The 24,437-nt window shown below is 39.2% G+C and overlaps 1 protein-coding gene across 2 annotated transcripts in view; it reads right to left on the bottom strand.

The window, feature by feature from the left end:
* kif6 (kinesin family member 6) overlaps positions 1-24,437 on the bottom strand; it is a 103,128-nt gene that overhangs the window by 29,784 nt on the left and 48,907 nt on the right. For both annotated transcript variants that reach the window (XM_017476613.3, XM_017476612.3), the window contains exons 14-15: positions 13,229-13,331; positions 11,551-11,606 (exon numbers count right to left, since the gene is read on the bottom strand). In XM_017476613.3, coding sequence (XP_017332102.1) covers positions 11,551-11,606; positions 13,229-13,331 — 159 coding nt within the window. The remainder of the gene's footprint in view (positions 1-11,550; positions 11,607-13,228; positions 13,332-24,437) is intronic.

Raw genomic sequence — 24,437 nt, forward strand, 5'->3', positions numbered from 1 at the left:
CTGCGATATATCTACAAATAACAACTTTGGCTATTTTTGGCACGTTCACCAGTACGTAATGTGACGTCCCATTGACAGTCAAACTGCACAAGCAACTCTTCTTCTCTTTATTTTCTGCCTCCAAAGCTACAGTAAAAGCAAAAATTCTCATCACCAGAGTTAAACCATCCATCCATCCATTTTCTGTACTGATTATCCTACAAAGGGTCGTGGGGAGCCTATCCCAGGGAACTCGGAGCACAAGACAGGGCACAATCATACACACACACACACACACACACACACACACACACACACACACACACACACACACACACACCACGGACAATTTGGAAATGCCAATCAACCTACAGCGCATGTCTGTTGACTGCGAGAGGAAACCGGGGTACCTGGAGAGAACCCCCTGAAGCACAGTGAGAACATGCAAACTCCACACACACAGGGTGGAGGCGTGAATCAAACCACCAACCCCTGGAGGTATGAGGCAAATGTGCTAACCACTACGCCACCAGAGCTAAAGGAGTATCTATTTAATCATTATTACTGATAATAATACACCTAATCAGTATAACAAAGTAGGGTAGGTAATTACTACTTATACTAGCTATAACTTATAAGAGTGTTATTATGGTTTCATTGTGCATGCTGTGTGAGGTGCTTATTCAGAATAGCACAGAAGGTGCTCCAGCCAGTGATCGCTAGAATTTTGAATTTTTCTATTCAGCTCATGTGCAATAGCCTTAAGTCTGGAAAGAGAAATAATGGAGGCGTAGGAGTGCCTGGGCTTCAAACAGTAGCAAATAGATCTGCTGGCAGTTTGAAACTGCCTAAGGGAAAGAGTCTGCCATTAATGGAAAGATGGTGGAAAATAAAAAAAGAATGATGGACAAGTCCCAGCTGACTTGTGGGGCAAATGTCTGACACAGCTAGTCGCCTTGCTGTCTGCAGACCTCTTCTACTTATCCCACAGGATGTACAAGGATAAAATATGACAGGACATGTCGGATTCTGATATCAGGTAGTACTTCTGCTGACCCGTTTCTGTCCATGGTAAAGTAATATCCATGGCAAGGTCTGCTGGATAAGGCTCTACAGAAACACATGCCGTGTTGAGAACATCCGAGTAGAAAGATGCCAAATGAAAACGTGCCATTTCTCTCTTAAACGTGATGCTATTAGACATTCTTAGGAATTAAAACGTGAGCCAACTTCACATTCAGTCTTTGTTACTGAACCGTATATCACTCCTTCATCTGGTCCAGTTTAGATGGTGTTGATGAGGAATCCACATGGCCATGAGTCCGCTAAGTAGATGGTGCTGACAAGCTGATTACATTACACATAAGAATACACTCATGGCCATTCAAATGTAAGATTTTTTTTGTACTCATAACTCACCTCAGGACCCCTGACATACTTAGCCAGATGCCCTTGTTAACACAAAACAATGGAGGCTCTCAAGGGGCAATAGAGCAGTTCCAGCTGCTTGATCTGTGGCCTGGTCATAACTAACCCATAAAGCTACGGGATTAAGAAACACTTAGCAGTAGTGCTGAGTGGTCTGAACCTTGCCTGACCTGCTTATGCAGACAGAATGAGAAAGCTGCAGATCAGAAGAACCAGAATTTGACAGCTACAAGTGTGGCCTACTGTATAGACAGAGATCATTAATTGCAGTCATAGAAAGCCGGAGTCCAGAACAGTTTGGTTATTTCCTTTAAAGTCACATGATTCATCCCATGGGCTTAATTACAAAGGGTGGGTTGCACCAATAAGGATTAAATTAAGCACAGTTTAGAGCTAATCTAAGATTTGTTGATCTGGGCTTTATTTTAAATCGAGTTGTGGTGCACCACTTAATTTTAAACACAGATTAACAAAACGGAGATTCGAATTCTAACCTGTGATTAAAACCTCCATCTACAATTCATTTTCTCCATCATGATAGATTCTCCATTGACAACATTGTGGAAGTGCATGTGGATTTCCTAAACGTGGAAAAATAGGAATTCTCCAGTGTAACTAAACAGCAACAATGTAACTCTTTCACTTCCACTTGAGTGACTACAAAGGGATTGTGAACTTTAAACTTTAAATGGAAAAAAAAAAAGCGCAACTGCCGTTATTAACCGTTCATTCGCATAACTGATATAGGCTGAGAAAATGAAAAAATTCAAATAATTTTTTTTTTTTTTAAATCTGAGTTTTAAGTGATGGAGCAACAAGATTATAGTTAATCCAGGTTTATTGTGAAATTCAATCCAGGATTAATGTGTTGGTTTAAATGTAAGCCTGCTTATTTTAAACAGGGTTTAAAGTTTGGTGCAACAGAATTATTAGATAAACCTTGATTTAATCTAGTTTTAAGCTTAATCCTTATTGGTGCAACCCACCCTAAGTGTGTTAGAGCACTAAACACATCCAAAGTGCACCAATATTAAGAAGATACACCTCAGTAAAATCAGCCAAAATAAAAACACAGGAGGACCTCTGCAAAACTCTGTAACATAACATTAGATAACACTACAGATAGCGATAGTATCTGACAATTTAGCTAGCTTGTACTGTTGGCAGTAACTACATGGGCAAATTCCACCAGAAACATCATCATACCTAGCAAAATAGTTAACTGAGCAGTTGAAGTAATACCAAAATAAACAAGATTCATATTTTCTGAAGATGCTATTAAAATGATACTTGTTACTAAATTTCCCTACCAAAAGCAAAAATGATTTAAGATGATGATGATGGCACCATGGATTATTTTTGTTGTAAACTGAACTCAGTACTAGCATGGTGAATTTTCTTATTAGATTCATTGCTGACGGTTGTACTCCTTTGTACCTCCGAGGCACATTTGGTAAGACAAGTACAACGTCTTTCCTTCTACAGTAAACATTGTGCTTTTAAGATCATCTTAATTCATTTCTTTCAGCCTGCTTTTCTTTGTATAGGTCAGAAAAGGCTTCACTATCCCCAGCCACAGATTTCAGCTCCTCTTGGTGGGTTCCCAGATGTTTCCAAGCCAACTGTGAGATATATGATCTCCAGCGAGACATAGGTCTGCCCTAATAAGGCACTATTAGAGGTGCTAATAGAGGTTCATTGGGGCAGGAATCATGCTAGCCCATGCTAGCTCTATGAATATTTTTAGCAGAGATATTAATGCCATTGAGGTACTGTAAAGCTTTATAGCAAATAATCAGTATTAAATCTAATAAATTTCCACAAACAAAAGCAAAGTATAAGTGCATACAGTGTGTGTATGTCTGTATGGTGCACCATGGTGACTTTGTTTCCCATGTAAATGCTAAGAAAGACAAGAAAACTCCAGAATATCTCCTTTTTTTCAGTTCTTTAAGGTCCTTTTTCTAATTTTTAGTTGAGTTGTAAATTTTGCTGAAAACTGGTAAACGTGATTATAGAGCTTGAGGAAATGTTCTCTTCGGGAAACATGTACCCAAACACTGGATAAAAGGTACATCTAAAACAGCTGAAATCGAGCTCTAAGACTGCACTGTATGCTGGATGACTTTATGCTATTGACTCTCAACTGCTTATTAGGAGATTGCTCTAAAAATTCAATACATATAGTAGCCTTTAGCTAAAAAACCAAGTGTGATTCCATCTCGAATAAACTTCATTTGAATCTATGTTGTTATAAATTTCGTCCCGCCCCACTAAAATCTATGGTCACAAGCCGCTGCTGCTTAGATTATTTCCAAACCCGTGTATGTGACACAATATGTTTCAGAATCTGTAAATGTCTGGTTTTCACTAAAGGGCTTTGACAGTTATTCTGAGATTCCTGTGGGCTCGAGCTTATATTCAATCAGCAGCATAACTTCATGGTTTGAGCAAAAGCAGCTTTTGAGTCCACCATCCACTCCTTATTGGTAAGAAACTTTTTTTTTCTTTCAACCATATTACTATTGTTTTGGTTTTTTTTCAGATTTACCAAGGATCACATAAGGATGATTATGCATTCTGTATTGTTTAAATCTCTGCTCTGCTTTAAAATTTCAAACAGTGTTAATAATGAATGAAATCCATCTTTTTTTGTGGATGGAGAACACTTTTAAGTAGATAATTTGACACTGTAAATAGAGCTTGGTAAATTATATACTCTAAAAGTCTGAATAATATCCTCCACCCAGTGGTCCATCTTTTTATGCCTGTGCCATATTGACCACAAATTTCAATGATCAAGTAAGTGTTATGATATAGGCTCCATTTAGCATCGAAATGGTGTATGAACTGGTAATAAGAAACGCAAATCACTCGTTTACTTTCAATAGATATTTAAGACTTTTGCTGTTGCTGCACTTTCTTCACCAGACAAGACTCCCATGTGCCCTTACTCTGCCAGGAGTAGAACTATTTTCATTTCAGTGAACACAATAAAAACTATACTTAAATCCTTCATGGATGATGCTTTCCACTATGTTTTTAGTCAATGGATATTCCATGAAAACGACTTCATGCTTAGCCAGACCATGTGATATGTCTCTCTAAGGCCAAGAACAGAGGGTAAAGGGAATCTTGGCACGTATTATCCTTTGACATATTTTCTATAAGCTACATTTGGTTCCCTGATGCACTATATGGTGGCACATCAAAACCTGAAGTGTGCATGATTCATTCTAATAATCGTACACGAGAACAGAGAGGCGCCACCTTACCCACAAATATGCTTTTCTCTTTGGATTCTTTGCGCCACAGTCACACGATTTTTATGAAATCGCAACAGAAACCACTGGTGACTAAACCAAGTGGGACAGAGACCAATATCATCCACTTCATGTTTTCTTTGCCTGACAGACTGAGTGAATGCCTCTCATTGAGATCGCAAAATAATACAGTGCTCCTCACAAAGCAGTCTGAAGGACTCACATGCAAGTGTGAGTTGGCGTGATAGAATATTATATTTAACATTCTATTCTTACATATTGTTGACAACTTTTCTGCCATAGACAAATTCCAATACAAAACCACAATCATAACCCATGTGTGCATTTGGATGTCAGTTCAAAGTTTGGGACTTTGAACTGACATCCACCAGCAGTAAACATGTGAGGCTGTGATGACTGGGCAAGAACACACTGACTCTACAAAGTACATCCACATCCCACAGAGGTGTTTACAGCCGTCCCTCATGCTTAAATAACATGACTGAGAATCAGAACAGCTATGAGCAATTGTAACAAACAAAGGAAACTGCTGAGTTCAGGGAACAAATACATGCAGATATAATGCCCCAAACATGCTGATGATATTTATGCTCATCTGGATCCTGCTTTGTGAGCCATGGTTCCAGGAGCGTGGGCCACAGCTACAGACAGGACAGATGGGCTCTTGGGGCGGGGTGGGGGGGTGGGCAAAGAGGATAGCAGATGCTGTATGTGGAGCAGGCGCAAGAGGACTCCCTAATTCCCCACACATCTGGAAAGCCTATTGGGGACCTCGATTGCATTTTCCTTCGCGTTCAGCCGAGGACATACCTCACAGGTTGAACTTGTAGCTCCGTCATGTAGAGTCTACACAGTGTGCACATTAGCAGTTTATTGAATAGATATCATATGGACATATGGACACTCAATGTGGGCAGGTACGTGCTGGCATGGAGCTTATCAAAATGGGATAAAGTTAAACATATTAAGAATTGAAAATAATTTTTAAAAATAGGAGCAAGAACCTAATATAGATGCGGGCAGCAATTGGTGGGCCCAGGCACCAAGGGGTCAGCAATGTCTTTTTCATGAGCCAGTTTTGGCATGTGGATGTTATTACGGCACGTCACTGGAAATACATGAGAAGTATGTGCGACACTGCATGATATACAGTGGAATTATGCCTCACTTCTTGTTTGAGCATCATCACATGTTAATTTATCACCTCACCATGGCAACATCATTTTACATTTCCATTAGCATCTTGGCTATCCTGACATTATGCAAATTTGGTTTGATCCTGATGAACTCTGTAGAAGTACTCAAGTTAAAATCCAAAATGGCTGACTTTCTGTTGGGTAGAAATGATGGATTTTAAGAAGACCCATATGCCTACCAAATTTAACCTGGAACCTGAACCTTAAAATGGTTTGAACCTTAAAACTCAAAATATTGTCTTATATTGAAAAACACTTACCCACTTACCAGCCAATCACAATCCAAATTACAGCAGCCATGCCTACTGACTAACAGACCAAAATCCAATGCTCTTATTCATATAGGCAGTGAAGCTGGATGCTGGACATGCATTTGGCAAGACATCCTGTACTCATTGTCTTAGACTGAATGTTAAGTGCTATGTTTCAGAGTCTACAACTACTGTATTTGCCCCTGTAGTTACTAATTCCCCAAATCAATGAAAATGCATTCATAATGGGGTTCAGCTGGACTAGACACATACAGGCCTGATTACTGCAAACCCTGTTCAATCAAATCAACACTTAAATAGAACTTTTTCAACAGCATGAAGTTGGTTAAAAGGTCTTACCCAGTAACACACTCTGCCAAAGTTGAAAGAAATTCCAGAAATGATGAGGAAGAAGGTGATTGAAATGCATCAGTCTGGGAAGTGTTACAAAAGCTTTTTCAAAGGTTCTGGGACTCAAAAGTACCACAGTGAGAGCTATTATCTTCAAATGGAAAAACTTGACACAGTAGTGAACTTTCACAGAAGTGGCCGACCTTCCAAAATTCCTCCAAGAGCACAGCAACTACTCATCCAGGAAGTCATATAAGAGCCAAGGACAACATCAAAGGACCTACAGGCCTCTCTTGCATCAATAAAGCTCACTGTTCATAACTCCACTATCAGAAAGACACTGGGCAAAAATGGCATCCATGGAAGAGAGGCGAGATGAAAACCACTGCTAACCCAGAAGAACATTAAGGTTCATCTGAATTTTACCAAAACACATCTTGATGATCCTCAAACCTTTTGGGAGAATGTTCGAAAGTGGAACTGTTTGGAAGACAGGGGTCCCTTTACATCTGGCTTAAACCAAAAACACAGAATTCCACAAAAAGAACATCAATCCTACGGTCAAGCATGGTGGTGGGAGTGTGATGGTGTGGGGATGCTTTACTGCTTCAGGGCCTGGGCAACTTGAAACAATTGAGAGAAACATGAATTCTGCTCTCTACCAGAAAATCCTAAAGGAGAATATCTGGTCTTCAGTCCGTAAGTTGAAACTCAAGCACAACTGGATTATGCAGCAAGACAATGATCCAAAGCGTAAGAGTAAATCCTAATCCTAGAAGTAAGTGAAAGTCTGATCTCCAGTTATCGGAAGTGTTTGCTTGCAGTTATTGCTACTAAAGGTGGCACAACCAGATTTTATGTTTAAGGGGGCAATTAGTTTTTCACATTGGTGATAAGTGTTGGATAGCTTTTTTTGCTTCAATAAAAAAAAAAAAAAAAATTGTATTGTGTGTTTACTCAGGTTGCCTTTATGTTGTATATTTCCTGTTGAATATGTAAAACTATTTAGTATGAGATATACACAAAAACAGAACAAATCAGAATACTTTTTCATCCATCCATCCATCTTCAATACCGCTTAATCCTTTTCAGGGTCACGGGGAAACCTGGAGCCTATCCCAGGGAGCATCGGGCACAAGGCGGGGTACACCCTGGACAGGGTAGAATACTTTTTCACAGCACTGTAAATTCCAAAAACATATGACAAAATCAAAATAAAAACACTTTCAAAGGAACTTGATCTACCTTTTCTGAGTTTGAATACTGGGCAAAGGAAGTCCAAAAGCTGCTCAGAAGTTGGAAGCGATTATGAGGGCATATATTGGGAACATTATTGGAGAATATTTGTTTTATTTACAATGACAAATGCTTTTTAAACAATATTTCATCTTTAAAAACTAATATCCTCCTTCCATCCTCTGTATATAGGTTGTTCAAATCAGTAGTCCTCCTGTACAAATCATTCATTCATTCATTTCCTTCCCCTTTTCCTGGTGAAGATCGCTGTGGCAACAGGTTGTGAAAGCCAGTCCATACTTCTCTATCTTCTGCCACAGATTCCGGCTCCTCCTGGGGGATCCTGAGATGTTCCTAAACCAACTATAAGATATAAATTCTCCAAGCGGTCCTGTCTCTTCCTCAGGGTCTCCGTCCAGTGAGGTGCCCGATACAGATCTTCCCAGGAGCCAACCAGGCTATATCCTTGTAACTGCCTCAACCAGCTCCTCTCAATTTGGTGGAGCAGCGGCTCTACTCTGAGGATGTCCTAGACTGTCGAGCTCCTCACCCTATCACTGAGCATAAGCACTGTAATTCTGTGGAGGAATCTCATTTACTCCATCTGTACTCATGATCTTTTTCTTTTGGTCATTACCATAGTTTGTGACCATAGGTGAGGAAAGGGATGTAAATTGATTGGTAAACAGAGAGCTTCGTCCACAATCTGAGCTCCTGATGCACCATCACAAGCTGGTACAGCAACTGTAACACTGCTGCAACTGAACCGATCCACTTGTCAATCTGACGGTCTATTTTTCCATCACTTGTGACTAAGATCCCAAGGTACTTCAACTTCTCTGCAATTAAATACCATGCCAATTTTCCACTAATTCTCAATGAGATTTTCACATTGTTGAGTGCCAATCAGAGGAAAATGAAGACATTACAGCTGGTTGATGTAGACATGCTGATGTTAAGGCATAAATTCCTTCATGCCTTCATCATTCTCAGTGTCTGCGGTGGCATTAATTCAGACACCCGAGATTACAGGCACAATAATAACACCGGGCTTTAGCTGTATCCTCACTGAAGCATAACACCGAAGTTAAACGTCAGCGCATGATGTCTTTGTTGGCGCTGCGCTCTGGGCGCCGGTTGAATGCCACTCAAACCCACATGCGTGACTTTAGGGAAGTCAAGTCTGCTGTGAGGTGAGGTGCACCATTTCATCCGAATCTGAGCCGAAACCACAAACACCAGTTGAACAGTGTGGGAGATACAGCACACTTAAACAATATGAACTGGGTGCTGGAGAAGTACGATGAGTAATTATGCTGCTGGGAGAGACTTGTGGTCGAGACATTTTTTAACAGATGGAATAGAAGCGAGTCTTGGTTTTGTTTTGTGGCTGCTTGATTGTGAAAACTGTACTTCAGCAAAGAGCTACTGATTGTTAGTGACTGATTGCTTCAAGTGAAGCAACTGGCAACACTTGAAAAAGAATATATGAAGTGAACGAGGAATTCAAGCAAAAAAAAAAAAAAAACGAACTCTCCACACAGGGCTGGTGAAATGTTACAGTCTGTGAGAGAAGAAATGTGATGTACACAGTAACTCGAGCAACACTGTTTTGGCTTTCCTTTCTCTCTTGTCATCACTGTTGCTGGAAAACCCCATGTCGTGCTGTTAGATGTTAACAGAGAAGCTCACATATCACTGCATTAAAAGGGCAAGAGAAAGCTTGTTAACGTTACTGTACATCTCGCTCAATGTACTTTGGTAGGCTGTTGAAACTCTCCTCAGTTTAGGAATCTCAAAAAGTTGACGTATTTTTTTCACATGACTTAAAAGCTTCAGCAGACTGGACAAGGGTGATTCCTATGCTGAGAGTACCGTATTTCACAGTATTTCATTCGAAGACAAAGAAACAAAGATTCCATCATGTTAATTTCAACACCAGACACCAGTGCTTAATATGTAAATCTGCAGGTCCCGGAAAAGCAAGAAGGTAGTGATCTGGCAGGTCTGGAGGCAGGAGAAAGGTCCCGGTCCCCGAACTCACACACACGTAAGAGTGCTTCCAGAATCTCATGTAGCTAACGATATTCAGTGCTGATAGGTAGGCCTGTGTAATTGATCACACTGGTATAGCGACATAACGAGTTTACAGCAGTGAGTATTCTCAGTTCAAAGGGAAACATTTATGGATTGCACATTTTATGAGCTTATGTGCTGTCACCTCAGCGACAAAACACATTTGCCCAAAGCACTTCGGAAACAAAGCTACATTTCAGTATAGCAATAAATTAACATTAACTGCACAACATGATAAAAAGACAAAATATTCCACAAAGCTGTCATGTCTGTGTCCTCCTACTCTTTCTTGTGTCGTGTTTTGATTTGAGTGTCTGTGGTGGTCCTGTGGCCGTCCTGTGGCCCTTACATGCCAGAGACATACCTCCCTGCAGTTATCGGCTGGTTTCCCACTGAAGCTAAGCAGGGTTGAGACTAGCCAATAGCTGGATGGGAGACCTCCTGGGGGAAAACTCAAGTTGTTGATGGAAGTGGTATTAGTGAGGTCAGCAGGGGGTGCTCACCCAGTGGTCTGTGTAATGCCCCAATATAGTGATGGGGACACTATACTGTAAAAACAGCAACCTTCCTTCCATTTAGACATTAAACCGAGGTCTTGACTCTCTGTGGTCATTAAAAATCCCAGAACACTTATCATAAAAGAGTAGGGGTATAAACCTGGTGTCCTGGCGAAATTCCCAAATTGGCCCTTCTCTCTCATGGCCCCCTAAAAATCCCCATCTCTGAATTCACCACATCACTCTCTCCTCTCCACTAATCACACTATGGCACATTATGGCTAAGGCACACTATGGCTGCCGTCACATCATCCAGGTGGATGCTACACACTAATCATGGTTGATGAGATTCTCGCAAAACAAAAATATGTTTTTTTTGGCTTTGTACAAAAACATTTGTACAGATGTCAGTAAAGAAAGTAACATATTATATAATAGACCACTTTTCAATAAAACATAAAAACATAATGAAAGCTGTCAGGGATTAAAGCTACACATTTTTTATGTGTGTATAAGTATATGTGTCTCCTATACATAAGGTACAACATTGTTCTTGGTCATTGGCCACAATGTCTAATGGCAGCTTCCTTTACAAATGTTCTTGGCCATGGTGAACGTGAATGAGGAAAGCTCTTTAAGGAAAGCTAAGAAAGTGTGGCTCGTGTGACCACAATACGATTAAAATTATATGCATTCGAGTGCTTTTGAAATGATTCACAACAGGATGTAGAGCACAGCAGTAACTGTGTGTCAGCATGCTGTTGTTTCTGGCATCTCCCGACTGTGAGAACATTGCCAGAAAGATTCCACGGGAGTAGTGGAAGTGCACTGAGGTGTGTGTTCAGCACACTCATAAAGCAGCAGTTCCTGCCCTGTAAACCAGCGTCATGGCGGAAGAGCTCGGATGAGAGTGGTGCTCCCAGGATCTCCTGTGTTCAGGAACAGGTCTGGAATGTGCTGAGTGACACTACTTTACCCAGGAGGGACAACGGAGTCCCAGCGAGAAGCTAATCGTGTGAGGGAAAAGGGTCATTAGAGAAGAGTGTGGTTTTGACTCATGGTGCATTAGACGCAGAGCAGAAACAGCATGAGGCCATCTTAGGACTGTTCTTGATCAAGGTAATGGTGATAATAAGAGTAACGTTCGCGGAAGTTAGAGGTTTACATTTTCACAGCTCTGGAGTGTATGCTGTTTTAGCATCCTGTGAGTGACTGGGTGGCTAAGGGAAAATATTAGGTGTGAATGACTTACTGACTCTGCTCCTGGCCTGGTTAACCTGCTCACCCAGTTCTTTAGCCTCTGCAAACCTGTGAAGCATATGAAACCTATGTAGTAAAATCATATAATACTTTTAATGGTTAAAAAGAGCACTTTGGTTGTTTTAAAACAACACTAAAGGCTGTGCAAATCAGGCTCTATTTCTGCTACCGAGCTCATTATGTTTCAGTCAATCTCCAGGTCATAAATACTCAGCAAATCAGGGGGGGGGGGGGGGGGGGGGGGGGGGCAATATCAAAAGTAACAGTCAGTATCTGGTGGCCTCCAGCTGCTTAAAGTACTACAGTGCATCTCATCCTCATGGACTGCACCAGATTTGTCAGTTCTTGCTGTGAGATGTTACCCCACCCTTCCACCAAACCATTTGCAAGATCGCAATCACATCTGGGGGGAACACGGTTACATGTAATTTTCCACTGCAAGGACAATCAGCTGTCCTTCCTGTCTCCCTGTAGCACTGTCTTAGGCGTCTTACATTACAGACATTGCAGTTTATTGCTCTGGACACATCTGCAGTCCTCATGCCTCCCTGCAGCAGGTCTATGGCATATTCACGCAGGTGAGCAGGAGCCCTAGGTATCTTTCTTCAACATAGCTTTTTACAGCAACAGTGATGACAAGAGAGGAAAGCCAAAACAGTGTGGCTCGAGTTACTGTTTAAATCACATTTTTTCTCTCACAGGTCTCTTTAGTGTCCTAAGTTATTGTAACTGTGACCTTAATTGCCTACCGCCTGTAAACTGTTAGTGTCTTAAGGACGGTTCCACAGGTGCATGTGCAATAACCGATTATGGTTCATTGAACTAGCATGAAAAACCTTGTTTAAACCCTTTCCAATAAAGATCTGTAAAGCTTATTTGGAGTTTACAAAATTATCATTAAAATACAGTCTCCAGAAAAAAAAGTAAGATATGGTGAATCTGCAGTACATTTTGTTTGCGATATTAAACCTCTGTTCAGAGCAATTTTTGATTTATTCAGTTTTATACGTACAAAAAATGCACATTGTTTTGCATTGTTTATAATTCAGAGTCTTTTCAGTCATTGAATCGTCGATTCAATCGATTGATTGGTCATGTTTGTGGAGTCATGTTTGGCTCCTGATTGGCTGGAATGAAATCCTGCAGTGGATAAGATGGAAGACTGCTGTTATACACTAATGCCTCATCTCTGTGATGGCCAAATATTTTGCAACACTGGAACTGACCTAGTTTTATTAGTCATTCTGTTCTATTATTTATATGATTTCATGTGCATAATGACTGATTCACATTTAGTAGCGTCAATTGAAATGTTTGGTCTCATTTGTTACAAAAAAAAAAAAATACAGCCAGATAAATTTCGTTAATAGTAACCTATTAATGTTGAAGATGGGTGACATAATTAGTTTATATCCATGAAACCAGGCTGTAAGATATGGCACTTCTAAGTCTGTGCCAAGAGTATGTCTCAATGGGTGGTAACTATCACAATTTTGGATCAAACGAGGGTGTTATTGCGCCTGCAATGGCAACGCAGTCACTTTCATTGTTATTGCCGTAATCTCTTTGACCAACTGAGCAAAAAGGGAAGAAAACTGACATTATACTATTAAGTTACTCTTTCACTGGCACAAAAATAGAGCCCACTGATACTGTAAAAAGATACTGACCTCTGTTTCAGTATGACCTTGTTGTCTTCTATAGTTATATTATCCTCATGCTCGGTCCTAAATATTTCAAATGCCTCCTGTCGTCCCATAGACAGCTCTGCTCCTGAGGAGAGTGACAAAGCATGTCAGAAACCTTTCTGAATAAAGAGAACAGTCTGCTAAATGAGGGATAAATACAGTTGTTCATTCAACCTCATCACATTGTTATCTGATTGTATACCACAGCGCTGATGAATTCTCAGTTCGGATTGGTCAGAGGGTGTTGATTGAGTAGGGAATAAAACATGACAAGGTGTGCTACAAAATATTGTAATCATTGGCACTTTTTTGCTGTGATATAAGAGGAATAAAACAATTCAGGTCATGCTGTTATAGGAAAACAATTAGAAAAATTTCAGGGTTGTAATGGCTCTCTGCTTCATATCAGGCCTCATCTGCACACCATTGTTGATTATTTTCCTATTACAGCACACACAAAAAATTTTATTCCTTAAATAAAACCTAGAATAATCCCAAATAAGTTTTGTGTCTAATGTGGTAAACTAGAATAAAACGGAGATCACTTATGTGATATGACAGAACAGGCAAAACCATGAGGTCAGACACTGAGGTTGACCAGACCCGAGACCAAGAGACCCAGAGACCAAACGTACAGTTCAGCAAACTCCATTACATTCAAAGCAGTACAGATGGCAACAATCTATACTCCACATTGTCCAATTTTCTCTCAGTGTTTCATTACATTTCTGCTGTCACTCGCATTACAGATATATAAACAATGAATGATATAAACAATGAATATAAACAAAGATGCTCCTGGTCACTGGAGGACTACAACTGATCTGTTTTATGGTGATCTGACATTAAAAGCACTATTTGGCTGGATCCCCAAAATCAAGACTTTCCTTGTTTGCTGTCATGTTTGTTTAAGGGATTTTGTCCTCCTGAGTAGTGCTGGATGCTATGAGATCATCATGGAGCTTTCATAATCCTTCAGAGAAGAAAGAGGTGGTGCAAAGTCAGATCTGCTGCCTGCAACCCCCCTAAACACTGGAAAGGCCAGGCCAAAACAGCTGTCAGTGATGAATGAATCCAGGTGCAAAACAAAGACTCTGGCAGGTAAGCATTATAAATGGTAAAGAGATGCAGAAATCCTGTTTTAGGTCTCTCAGGGGATACAGTAAAAGAATACCTGGATAAAATTTGACAGCCGCTCACTACAAGTGGATTCCATTAATGGTCCAGAATCAGTACGTCCAGAAATGAGCACTGGGCATGTAATACCAGGTATGTAACAGTATATATACACACTAAAGACAGAGCGTCTATCAGAGAAAGCATGGAAAGACTGTGTTATAGATCATTTACACTGACGCCAGCTGAGGATTGAACAGATGAATGGAAGTCATGTTAATGACACAAACAACCAATGGTCTTTGAGCAGCTGTGTGTTTCGTGTCACCATTTGAATATTTAACCTCTAGCTTAACCTCTGTTCATGACAAATGCACAAGAAATAAAACATTAATCAGACTTTATATACAGGAAGCAAGACCAATCACTGTAAAAGCTGGAAGATCAAGATCCCTAGAGAAATAGAGTTTATGAGAAATGAACTACAAACCCAGTTTTAGAAAGCGGAAAGAGCAATTTTGATGGATCTCGCATGGTCGTGAGAAAATCTACATCCACCCCAAACCTTAACCAATTTTTTTTTATTATTAAATTTTTTGTATGAGCTGATGTTTGTTAACCCCTAGGCTTTTAGAATCATACTCAATGATCCTGCTTCCTTTTTCCACAGTGTTTAAACACAAATTGGTTTCAATTGTTTAAACACACTGTTCTGTGCTGTGGGAAGAATCAAAGGCTTGGGATATTTCACTTTACGTGTAATGAATCTAGAATTATGAAAGATCTACTTATGGAAAAAAATTAACTTTTCCATGATATTCTAATTTTTTTTTTAGAGGCACCTGTATAGTCTGTATTATCTCTATACAATTCAAAGTCTATATCCTAGGTTATCTTTATATACAATATATCTTTATGTATATTATCTGTACATACACTGTATCATACCCATGGATAATCTGGGTACTGTTGTATAGACAATGTACATCTCTTGCATATTATTTATATTTATATATATATATATATATATATATATATATATATATATATATATATATATATATATATATATATATATATATATTTATATATATATATATATTTATATATATATATATATTTATATATATATATATATTTATATATATATATATATATATATATATATATATATATATATATATATATATATATATATATATATATAAAAATAATTGAGGTTTTCTATTATAGCATAGTGTATTTACCATTAATACTATTCAAAAGCTACTGCACATATTCACTGCCCAAACCCTTGTTATTTATTTATTTATTTACTGTATTTATATATGTTTACATATTCAGCCTGCACTTTGTTAATTTGCACAGTGCTACTATTTGCACTTCTGGTAGATGCAAAACTGCATTTCATCGCCAAGTACCTGTACTGTGCAATGAAAGTTATGCAGAAAGTTCTTTCTTTCTTTTTTTCTATCTATCTATGAACTGGAAAAAAAAATTAGGTGTCCTTCTTTAATTACTAAAATGTTTTGACAAATTATTGTAGTATGCATACTGTAGGTACCACCAGCTGTGACCTTAATCAATAAACTGTTTATAAAGTAAATAAATAAATAAATAAATAAATAGGACACCTGTTCATATTCTTATTTTGACTTAATGACGTAAAAGTTTGGGAGCCATTTAAACACTGTAAAATGGGAATTCACCTAATTAACTAAACACAGGAAAAACCACAGGGCTCTCCTCAGAATCACACCACATTAAGTTAGCGTATTTCTGGAATCGTTAAACAAACCTCAGTGTAAGACCTGAAAACATACACAAAACAACTGAAGAGTGCATATAAGAATCCTTTTGTAGCTCCTATGAGTCTAACTCAGTGTGGAAAACTCTGTCCATTATCCAGGCAGCCATTTGGAGCAGTGAAGTCAGAGTGATCTGATGAAAAGAGCAGAAGAAACCAACAGTACAAACCCTAATAGCATCTAATGCTTTCCAGAATTACACAGCCATTAATATGACAATAAGTATTAATCAAAACTTCAACTTCTTCAGTGATAAATCTACAGAACCTTTCAGCAGTTTGCAATCTGAGATCATTAACATGAGACGTTTCTTTTCTTCTTCTTTTTTTTTTTTGGTGAGTTGCGTGACCTGGCTTTATTTGAAACCCATGTCTTAAATGCTGACAGTAAGCATACTTCAAAAGGTCAACATCTTTAACACACTTAGCCGCCCGCAGTAGCCCAAATGTACGTCATATGTGATGGTAAAGCACTCTTTCAGCCATATGATTAATGTACAAGGCAAAACTAATATGAACCTTACGTCTCGCATCTACAAAGTAAAATATGGTGAATTAAGAAGATCTTAAACAGCCCAGCCAAATACATTACACTTGCTTTACATTAGTCTTGTCTTGAAAAATGATTGGTCATTATATAGTCTTATGTACAGTTCAATGCAATGCGGTTTTCCTTCCTTTTGCTGCTGAAACAGAAGGAATTGAATGCAAATTAAGTTTTACAGATGTTTGTTCAAGTAGCAAAACTAGACAAGACCAGTATATATGTTAAGATATTACATTTCTGAAGAAAGGTAAGTAATATTAGATTATTTGTAAGTAATCATCAAATGATGGGGTGGCGTGATGATTATTTTCCAATAACAAAACATCCCAAAGTGTTTTATTTCTCTTATACCGCAGCAATTTGCCAATACTAACAATTTTTTTCATCAGAAAAAATTAAAAAGTACATTTTATCCATTTATAGTTGCGTCTAAAGTGGAACATCTTCAGAACAAGTTCCTGGTATAACTTACATTTTAAAAGCTACAAACTGCTGTTCCCTAACCAGCCTCATATAATCAATCCTAAAGACTTCCTGGTGTCAGAAAAATGAAAGTTACAGCTTGACCTCTATTTGTTACAAAGCCTTGACACTGGAGACTCCTTACATAAATAAATGTTTCTTCAAAGAAAACGTCACAATATCAAGAATGATCTGCGTCAGCTATACAAGCTGTTATTGCGTCAGCTGTACAAGTCCCTGTGTATGTTGTTTCTACAGAAACGTTTTGTCTTGCAGCTTAATACTGTCGGAGCTGCTGTTATAGAAAATGAATCAACACCTTCTAACCAATCAGATTCGTGAATTTAACAGTGCTTTGGTATAACGTGTTAGAAATATCGACTTTTATTCATCTTACCACTAAGGAGTTAGATCACCTGCTGTTATAACATACATTATAGTAGCTATAAACAGTTGTTCCTTTAAAAGAGGCTCTTTGGTGTTATTGAAGTGTGTTATTCCTTTCATACAACAGTGACTTGCCAATGATTACAATTTTTCATTTATTAGAGAACACAACAACACAGATTTGAACCATTTATAGTCACATTTAATGTTATGGAATGTTTGATACATGCTGCCATTTACGTTATAGCAGCTATATACGCTAAACAACGCCTTGGGCACCCATGACCCTGTCATCGGGTTCACCTTCCTGGGACCACTTTTGGTAGGTACTAACCACTACATACTGGGAACACCCCCAAAAGACCTGCCATTTTGGAGATGCTCTGACCCACTCGTCTAGCCATCATAATTTGTCAAAGTCGCTCAGATCCTTTCGCTTGCCCATTTTTCCTGCTTCCAACACATCAACCTCGAGAACTGACTGCCACCCTAATTCACCTCACCTGTCAGTGGTTTTACTGTTATGGCTGATCCGTGTAAATGTCTCCTAACAGACAACTTCACATATCAATGATTACATGTTTTTTCTTTATTATTAGCCTTACATTTTGTAGATCTTCCACCGGACAAAACCCTTCAAATGGGCTGTTACTATAGAAATGCTAACATGTGCACATTAATAGAAACCTGTGATTCAAATTACAGCCTGAACTACTGTCAGAGCTGCTGTTGTAGCAATTTAATCACCTTCTGACCAATTAGATCTGAGAAGTTAACAATGCTGTGGCATAAACTGCTTTATTACTTCCTACAGGCACAATTGCCTATAGGAACATTTAATGACAAACATGTTATTTGATTGGAACTATGAATCAGCTTCTTGTAAACAGAGATAATTATTTGCAGTTAGGCGATCATTCAATCCCAGTAGACAGGATGCTGAAACACTCCACGCTGCCTGCTATGTGGTATGCTTTGGCTTATTAAGAAAACATTTAACCTCCCATGCATGCCAAACAGAAACACGTCAAACTGGCCTAAATGTTGGACATCTAGCACTGTTTACTCATTCGTGCTGTTTTTGCCTTTGGCATGGAAATCCAACTGCAATGTGAATTCCTTTACCACATTTACAGATCGTGCCTTTTTCCCCCCATAAACCCCTACCTCTATCACACAATTTCAATTACTCAGTGTGCAGTGGGAGCAGAAACAAGCCCACGTGAGCTCAATTGTCAGGCTTTTTAGGATTTTAAACGTTTTCTTTTTTTTCTTTTCTTTTTTTTAAAATCCTGATTGAAACCAGCAGAACGTCCCCTGAAGATGATCTGACGATAGCCAACCATAACAAAATTCCACAAGAGTCATGCTCAGGAAACAGCCTCATATTTCTTCCAAAAAACAGAGCATTCCTGAAATATTTTTCCACAAGCACCATGACATCACACTATAAATGTTCTCCAGGGGGTGGGGGGTAAATATATGGTACGGCTATATATTTGCCTCAAATGTAGGTTTGAATTTCTCGGTACTTGATCGGCGTAAACCGAGATGACAATCGGATGAGTAATCAGAGAGCCGTGTTTAATAGGAAACACATCCGGAGAGAGCCGAAAGCAGTTCTAAATGTTTTAAGAGTCTAGAAAAGTGATGAGGATGAAGGCATGAGTTAGAGATTTGATAGTTGCCATGGTGGCATGACCTATGTCCTATACGTCCCATAGTGAGGCTGTTTTTCTTGTCACAAAATCTCCCCCTTTAGGAGATGTATCCTCAGGAGCAACCTTATTCACAGTCTAGACAGCCGGGTCTGCTGTACATATTAGCTTTACACTACACAGTTGGAGCTCTGTTCACAGTAAAGAAAAGCCATCACTGCCGTTTAACATGTACTGTATCACATAAGGGTGACAGGGAGTGCCATGGGCCCATGTGTCTGAGGACCAACCTGCGTTTCTCTTCAAGCATGCACTGCTAGAGTACACCGTTTAGAGTTAAGAAAGACGTTTATTTTTTTAAAAACCACGAGATGACCAAAGACGAGAACCATAGATAGATTTAGACAGTGCCATGGATGTAACACCGCTAGAGGGCATATACAGTTGTTGAGGCCCACCGAATGTTCGAAACTCTTTAGTGTTAGTGTTCGTGGTTAGCACGGATAAATTTTTTTGTGTTTACAAAAAGGAAAATTCAGTTTGTGTAAAAGAATCATTATACAACGTCAATCATGTACACCTGTTACGTAATAGAGACGTACAGTAATAACAAGCCATGCATAGAAGACGGGGAGAAAATCTCTCCTCCAGTCAACTTTTGCAGAGACAGAATGGCTTCTACATAAAGGTCACCCTCATTATGTACTCTTACTGTTAATCTGGGAAGAGCAGAGACCTGCAATTATCCACCCAAACCCATACTGCCCTCAGGACTTACAGGAAGCATCTCCAGACCTTAAAACGGCTCACATTTATAGTCAGTTTATCATCACTTCTTAACTTTCTGAGGTTGCATTTACTGCTGGCGACAACATCAAGGATCTTGTAATAATATACTTTTTACTTTTATCATTTTTCATTTTTAGATCAAGTTTTAGAAATGAGTTGGACAGTAGGCCAATCAGATGTGGAGCGAAATGTATCACAAGGGATTTTTTTTGTTTTGTTTTCTTCTTGTTCTATACTATGTTTTTTGTTATTTATTCATTCATTCTTTCATTTTCAGTAGGCACTTTATCCTGGTCAGGGTCATGGTGGATCTGGAGTCTACCCTGGGAACACTGGTCACAAGGTGGGAATACACCGTGAATGGAATGTCAATCCACCATGTGCACACTCACTCACATTCATTCACACCTAGGGGCAATTTAGTGTAACCACTCTACCTACTGGTATGTTACTGGGAGAAAGGAGGAAAGCAGGGAACCCAGAGGAAATCCACATGGAAACTCATGGGAGAACATGTGAATAGCCACCCAAGCTCAGAACAGACCTGGGATCCTTGGGGCTATAAGGTGCCAATACTACCTACTGAACCACCATGGTGCCAAGTTGTTGTTTTTGTGTGTGTGTGTGTGTGTTATTGCTGGTAATAACTGTGTCTGACACCTGAAGTCAAATGGCATGATGTTGCCTATAGCCAAAGTACTCAGTGTTAGAAATGTGCTAAGATCTACCACCAAGTCAGTCACCAAAGGATTCCTCAGACCCCACTTCATTCCCAAGACTTTTTTCCTTTTCTATTTTTTCCTTTTTAATAACAATAACATTATAATCCCAGTGTATCTGTTACTCCATTAAACTAGCTCTTAAACTAGACTAGCTCCATTTGTCTGACTAACTCAGTTAAATTAACTCATTGGAAGGGATATCTGTGCACATGCAAAATAATTCCACCAGAAGGACCACCTTCTGGCAAACATTTTCTGTTTGGCTAGTACAGGACTAAACCAAGTTGAAATGTTTAGTTCCTGAATACAGAATCAGGACAATTACGGATAGTTTTTTGCCAAACATCTATTTTTAATCATAGCCATCAGGAACAATTACATCAATTACAGCACCTTTAAAGGAAAAAAATCCACCCAGAACAATTTGAATATTCATATTATAATTAACAAGTGATATTCAACGGTGTCCAAGATTTATTATGAAATGAAAGTCTGAGTTGAGTTTGTTGATCTATTTTTCACTTTGGTTTCCTACATTATCCAGAATGTCATTCAGGGCACTGGCTCATAGGCTAAGGCTCTGGGTTACTGATCAGAAGGTCAGGGGTTCAAGCCCAAACATTGCCAAGATGCCAATGTTGGGCCCTTGAGCAAGGCCCTTAACCTTCTCTACTTTTAATATATATGATAAATAAAGGCTTCTTCTACAACTAGCTGCAAATAAAGGTGCCAGTAGAACTTAGCCCTTGCTTCATCTCTACCTAAAGAGATTGATGCAGCAGTGCTTCATCCCTGCTCTAGTCTACCAGCTCTCTCATCTGTACACTCTGCTCAAACAGATCAGCTTCCAAAGCTAACACCATCATGCTTGTCATCTCATAGATCGCTAACCATCCAAGTCAAGTCTCTACCATAACTGCATTGTATAACTGCACTGGATTCTGGAACTTTGAATCCAGTGTTTGCTGTCTACACTATTTCTACACTGGATTTCTCATTAATATAACATGTCCCTGGAAAATGTTGAGTGAGGAAAGAAGCTCTCTCTTTTTTTTTGTTGCTCTACTGAAACCTTATCCCTTATGTAGCACCAAATAAGCACAATTCATGTGCTTCATTTAGTGTGTTTCAATTAATGTGTACTTTTCCTTTAAGTCCTTTGATAGCCTTAAATAATACACGGCTGGCGCACATGCTGATCGGTTAACGATTAGCATTCAACATAAGTGTGTAGTTATGAAATTTTAATAAATACTGTAATTGCTATAAGTGCCATACCATAATATCCAAGACCGGGAAAAAAAAACTTACATAGCCTCCTAAGATGAAATGTGAATTGATGTAGTGGCCGAACAGAGCATGTCTCCGCACTGATAAACCCACGTCATGACTTTATTTGACCATAAACAAGCTTCTATGGCATGAGCACAGGAAGTAGCAAGCATGTGGCCTACAGTATATATGACTGTGGTTAAGGGTGGAGGATGAAGGCCTACTCACTACATCAGTAAAGCTTATACATGGAACAGCACTCGGTTATCCACAACCCTCACATACGTAGCTATATGGCTGTTCCTGTTTGGGTTGCTCACATTCTTTTGCGACTATAAACCCAAATGTGTTCCTGCTGGTTTTTATGTGATAAACACAAAATATGAAAAACCCCCACAAAAGAATAAACTAAAATGCCCTATATGTCTTTTTTAGTAAAAAACAAAAACAAAACCCATGTCCACATTTTTCACATTCTTGCATTAACTTGCACATGATGAGTTTTCTCTGAACTCAAAACAGTTACATTTCTTTAGCATTTCTCAAAACGAGGGCTGAAATCTTTTGGGAGCAATCAAAAGCATTGAACATTCCTTCACCAGCTGTTCTGTCCCTGATGTAGGCTTTTGATTAGATTGACACAAATTACTTCTGGATAACATCAGGTCCATCCATTCTGTTTTACAGCGCATGCAAGACAGACGAAACAACACTGGAGTGCTGCAACTGAGAGCAGAACCCCTGCTGTCCTACAATACAAACTGTGTACGACAAAACCTCTATGACAAGTATAGATCATCTAGGTTGAATATGATTTGACCTTTAAATTGAATCAGTGTTCTTTATCCTATTCTGTTTTTTTTTTTTATCTTTACAGATCCCTGGATATGGAATTTTAGCAGACAATTGGAAAAGATTGCTTTCAACAGAAATATAAAACCCATTTTGGTATCAATTAAGCATGTATCATTAAGCATGCATTAAGCATGTAGTGCATTAAAGCACCCAGCAACATTTAAGCGAAAAAATGTGTATGGAGCCTATACTGGGTGAGCTTATTTTCTGAAATGATAGTGTACCAGAAGTAACTGGCAGAAAGCCCAGAGGCATCCAACGACTCACTTTTCCTCACCAGATCCTGCAGTACGGCAGCAATTACTGTATGCCGGGTCACAAATGAGATAAACTGTGATTCCAGGCCAAGGGCTTCTTAGTATCACCGCATCCATAAACAACGTCTGAGAGGAGTCTTTCCTCTCTGTGGCTGACGAGTTTCCATCACTGAGGTTCTCATCCAAAATTGGTCTTTCAAGGACACAAATATGATTCATATTGTATGCAATGGTGTAGTTAAATCCCTTTGTAAACACGGTTTAATGTAAAACGTTTTTTTACAAAAACCAACTCAGGCGAAGATGCTTCAAAATCAAATACTGGGGCTTTCAAGGACTTTTCAAGCACTAATATTATGTTTTGATGCAGTACACAAAAGATGTCATTCACCAAACAACAACTGCAAATACATTGCAGTTTTCAGAGAGCAAAAATGAGCTCATCATTCAGTTGGGTGTTACAAACTAGAGCAATGGTTTCAAGTTCAAGCATTTTTACCATTCATCTTTATCCTGGTCAAGGTTGTAGTGGATCCAGAGGCAACCCCAAGAACCCTGGGTGTGAACCATGGACCATCTAGGGGCAAGTGGGTCTACCAGCCAATCCACCTACCAGCATGTTTTTGGGAGGAGAAGCCAGAGAACCTAGAGAAAATGCACACGGACATGGGGAGAACATCCACATAGACAGTAAGCTCAGGATTGAACCAGGGACCATGGAGCTGTGAAGAGGCAACACTACTATCCATGATACCATGCCACCCATTGTATTCCATGCACTCCTTTAATTCTGGTATTTATTAAGTATTTTGCTATAATGTATCTGGTTTTCCATTGCTTCTGTTTGTAAAAGTTGCAGAGCTTGATAATCCGGGCCAGCCTAAAAGTAGAACCACTGCCCTTTCAAATCGAGAGGTGGTTCAAGCACCTTACAAGGATGCCCCCTGTTCGACAAGAGATCTTGCTAGAGATGTATCAGGCACATCCCGCTGCATTGAAACCCCAGGACAGACCCAGGACTTGCTGGAGAGGTTATATCTCACACGTGGCTTGAGACATCCACCAAGAGAAGCTCAAGTCTGTGGATGGGGATAGAGAAGTCTGGGCTGACCTCTTCAACCTGTTGCCACTATGAACCCCCATTAGGAAATGGTGGAAGAAAAAAGCTAAAAGCTACATTCAGGTACTTAAAGCACCTTGAGTCAACCCATTGCACACTTTTAATGATCTAATATATAATATAATCCTGATGTCTTGGGATTTCAGACATTAAAGTTATCCCTAGTAACTGAGTACTTCTTTCTTGTTACATGAACTGA

This window comes from Ictalurus punctatus, chromosome 9, assembly GCF_001660625.3.
Source record: "Ictalurus punctatus breed USDA103 chromosome 9, Coco_2.0, whole genome shotgun sequence".
Taxonomy (NCBI): Eukaryota; Metazoa; Chordata; class Actinopteri; order Siluriformes; family Ictaluridae; genus Ictalurus; species Ictalurus punctatus.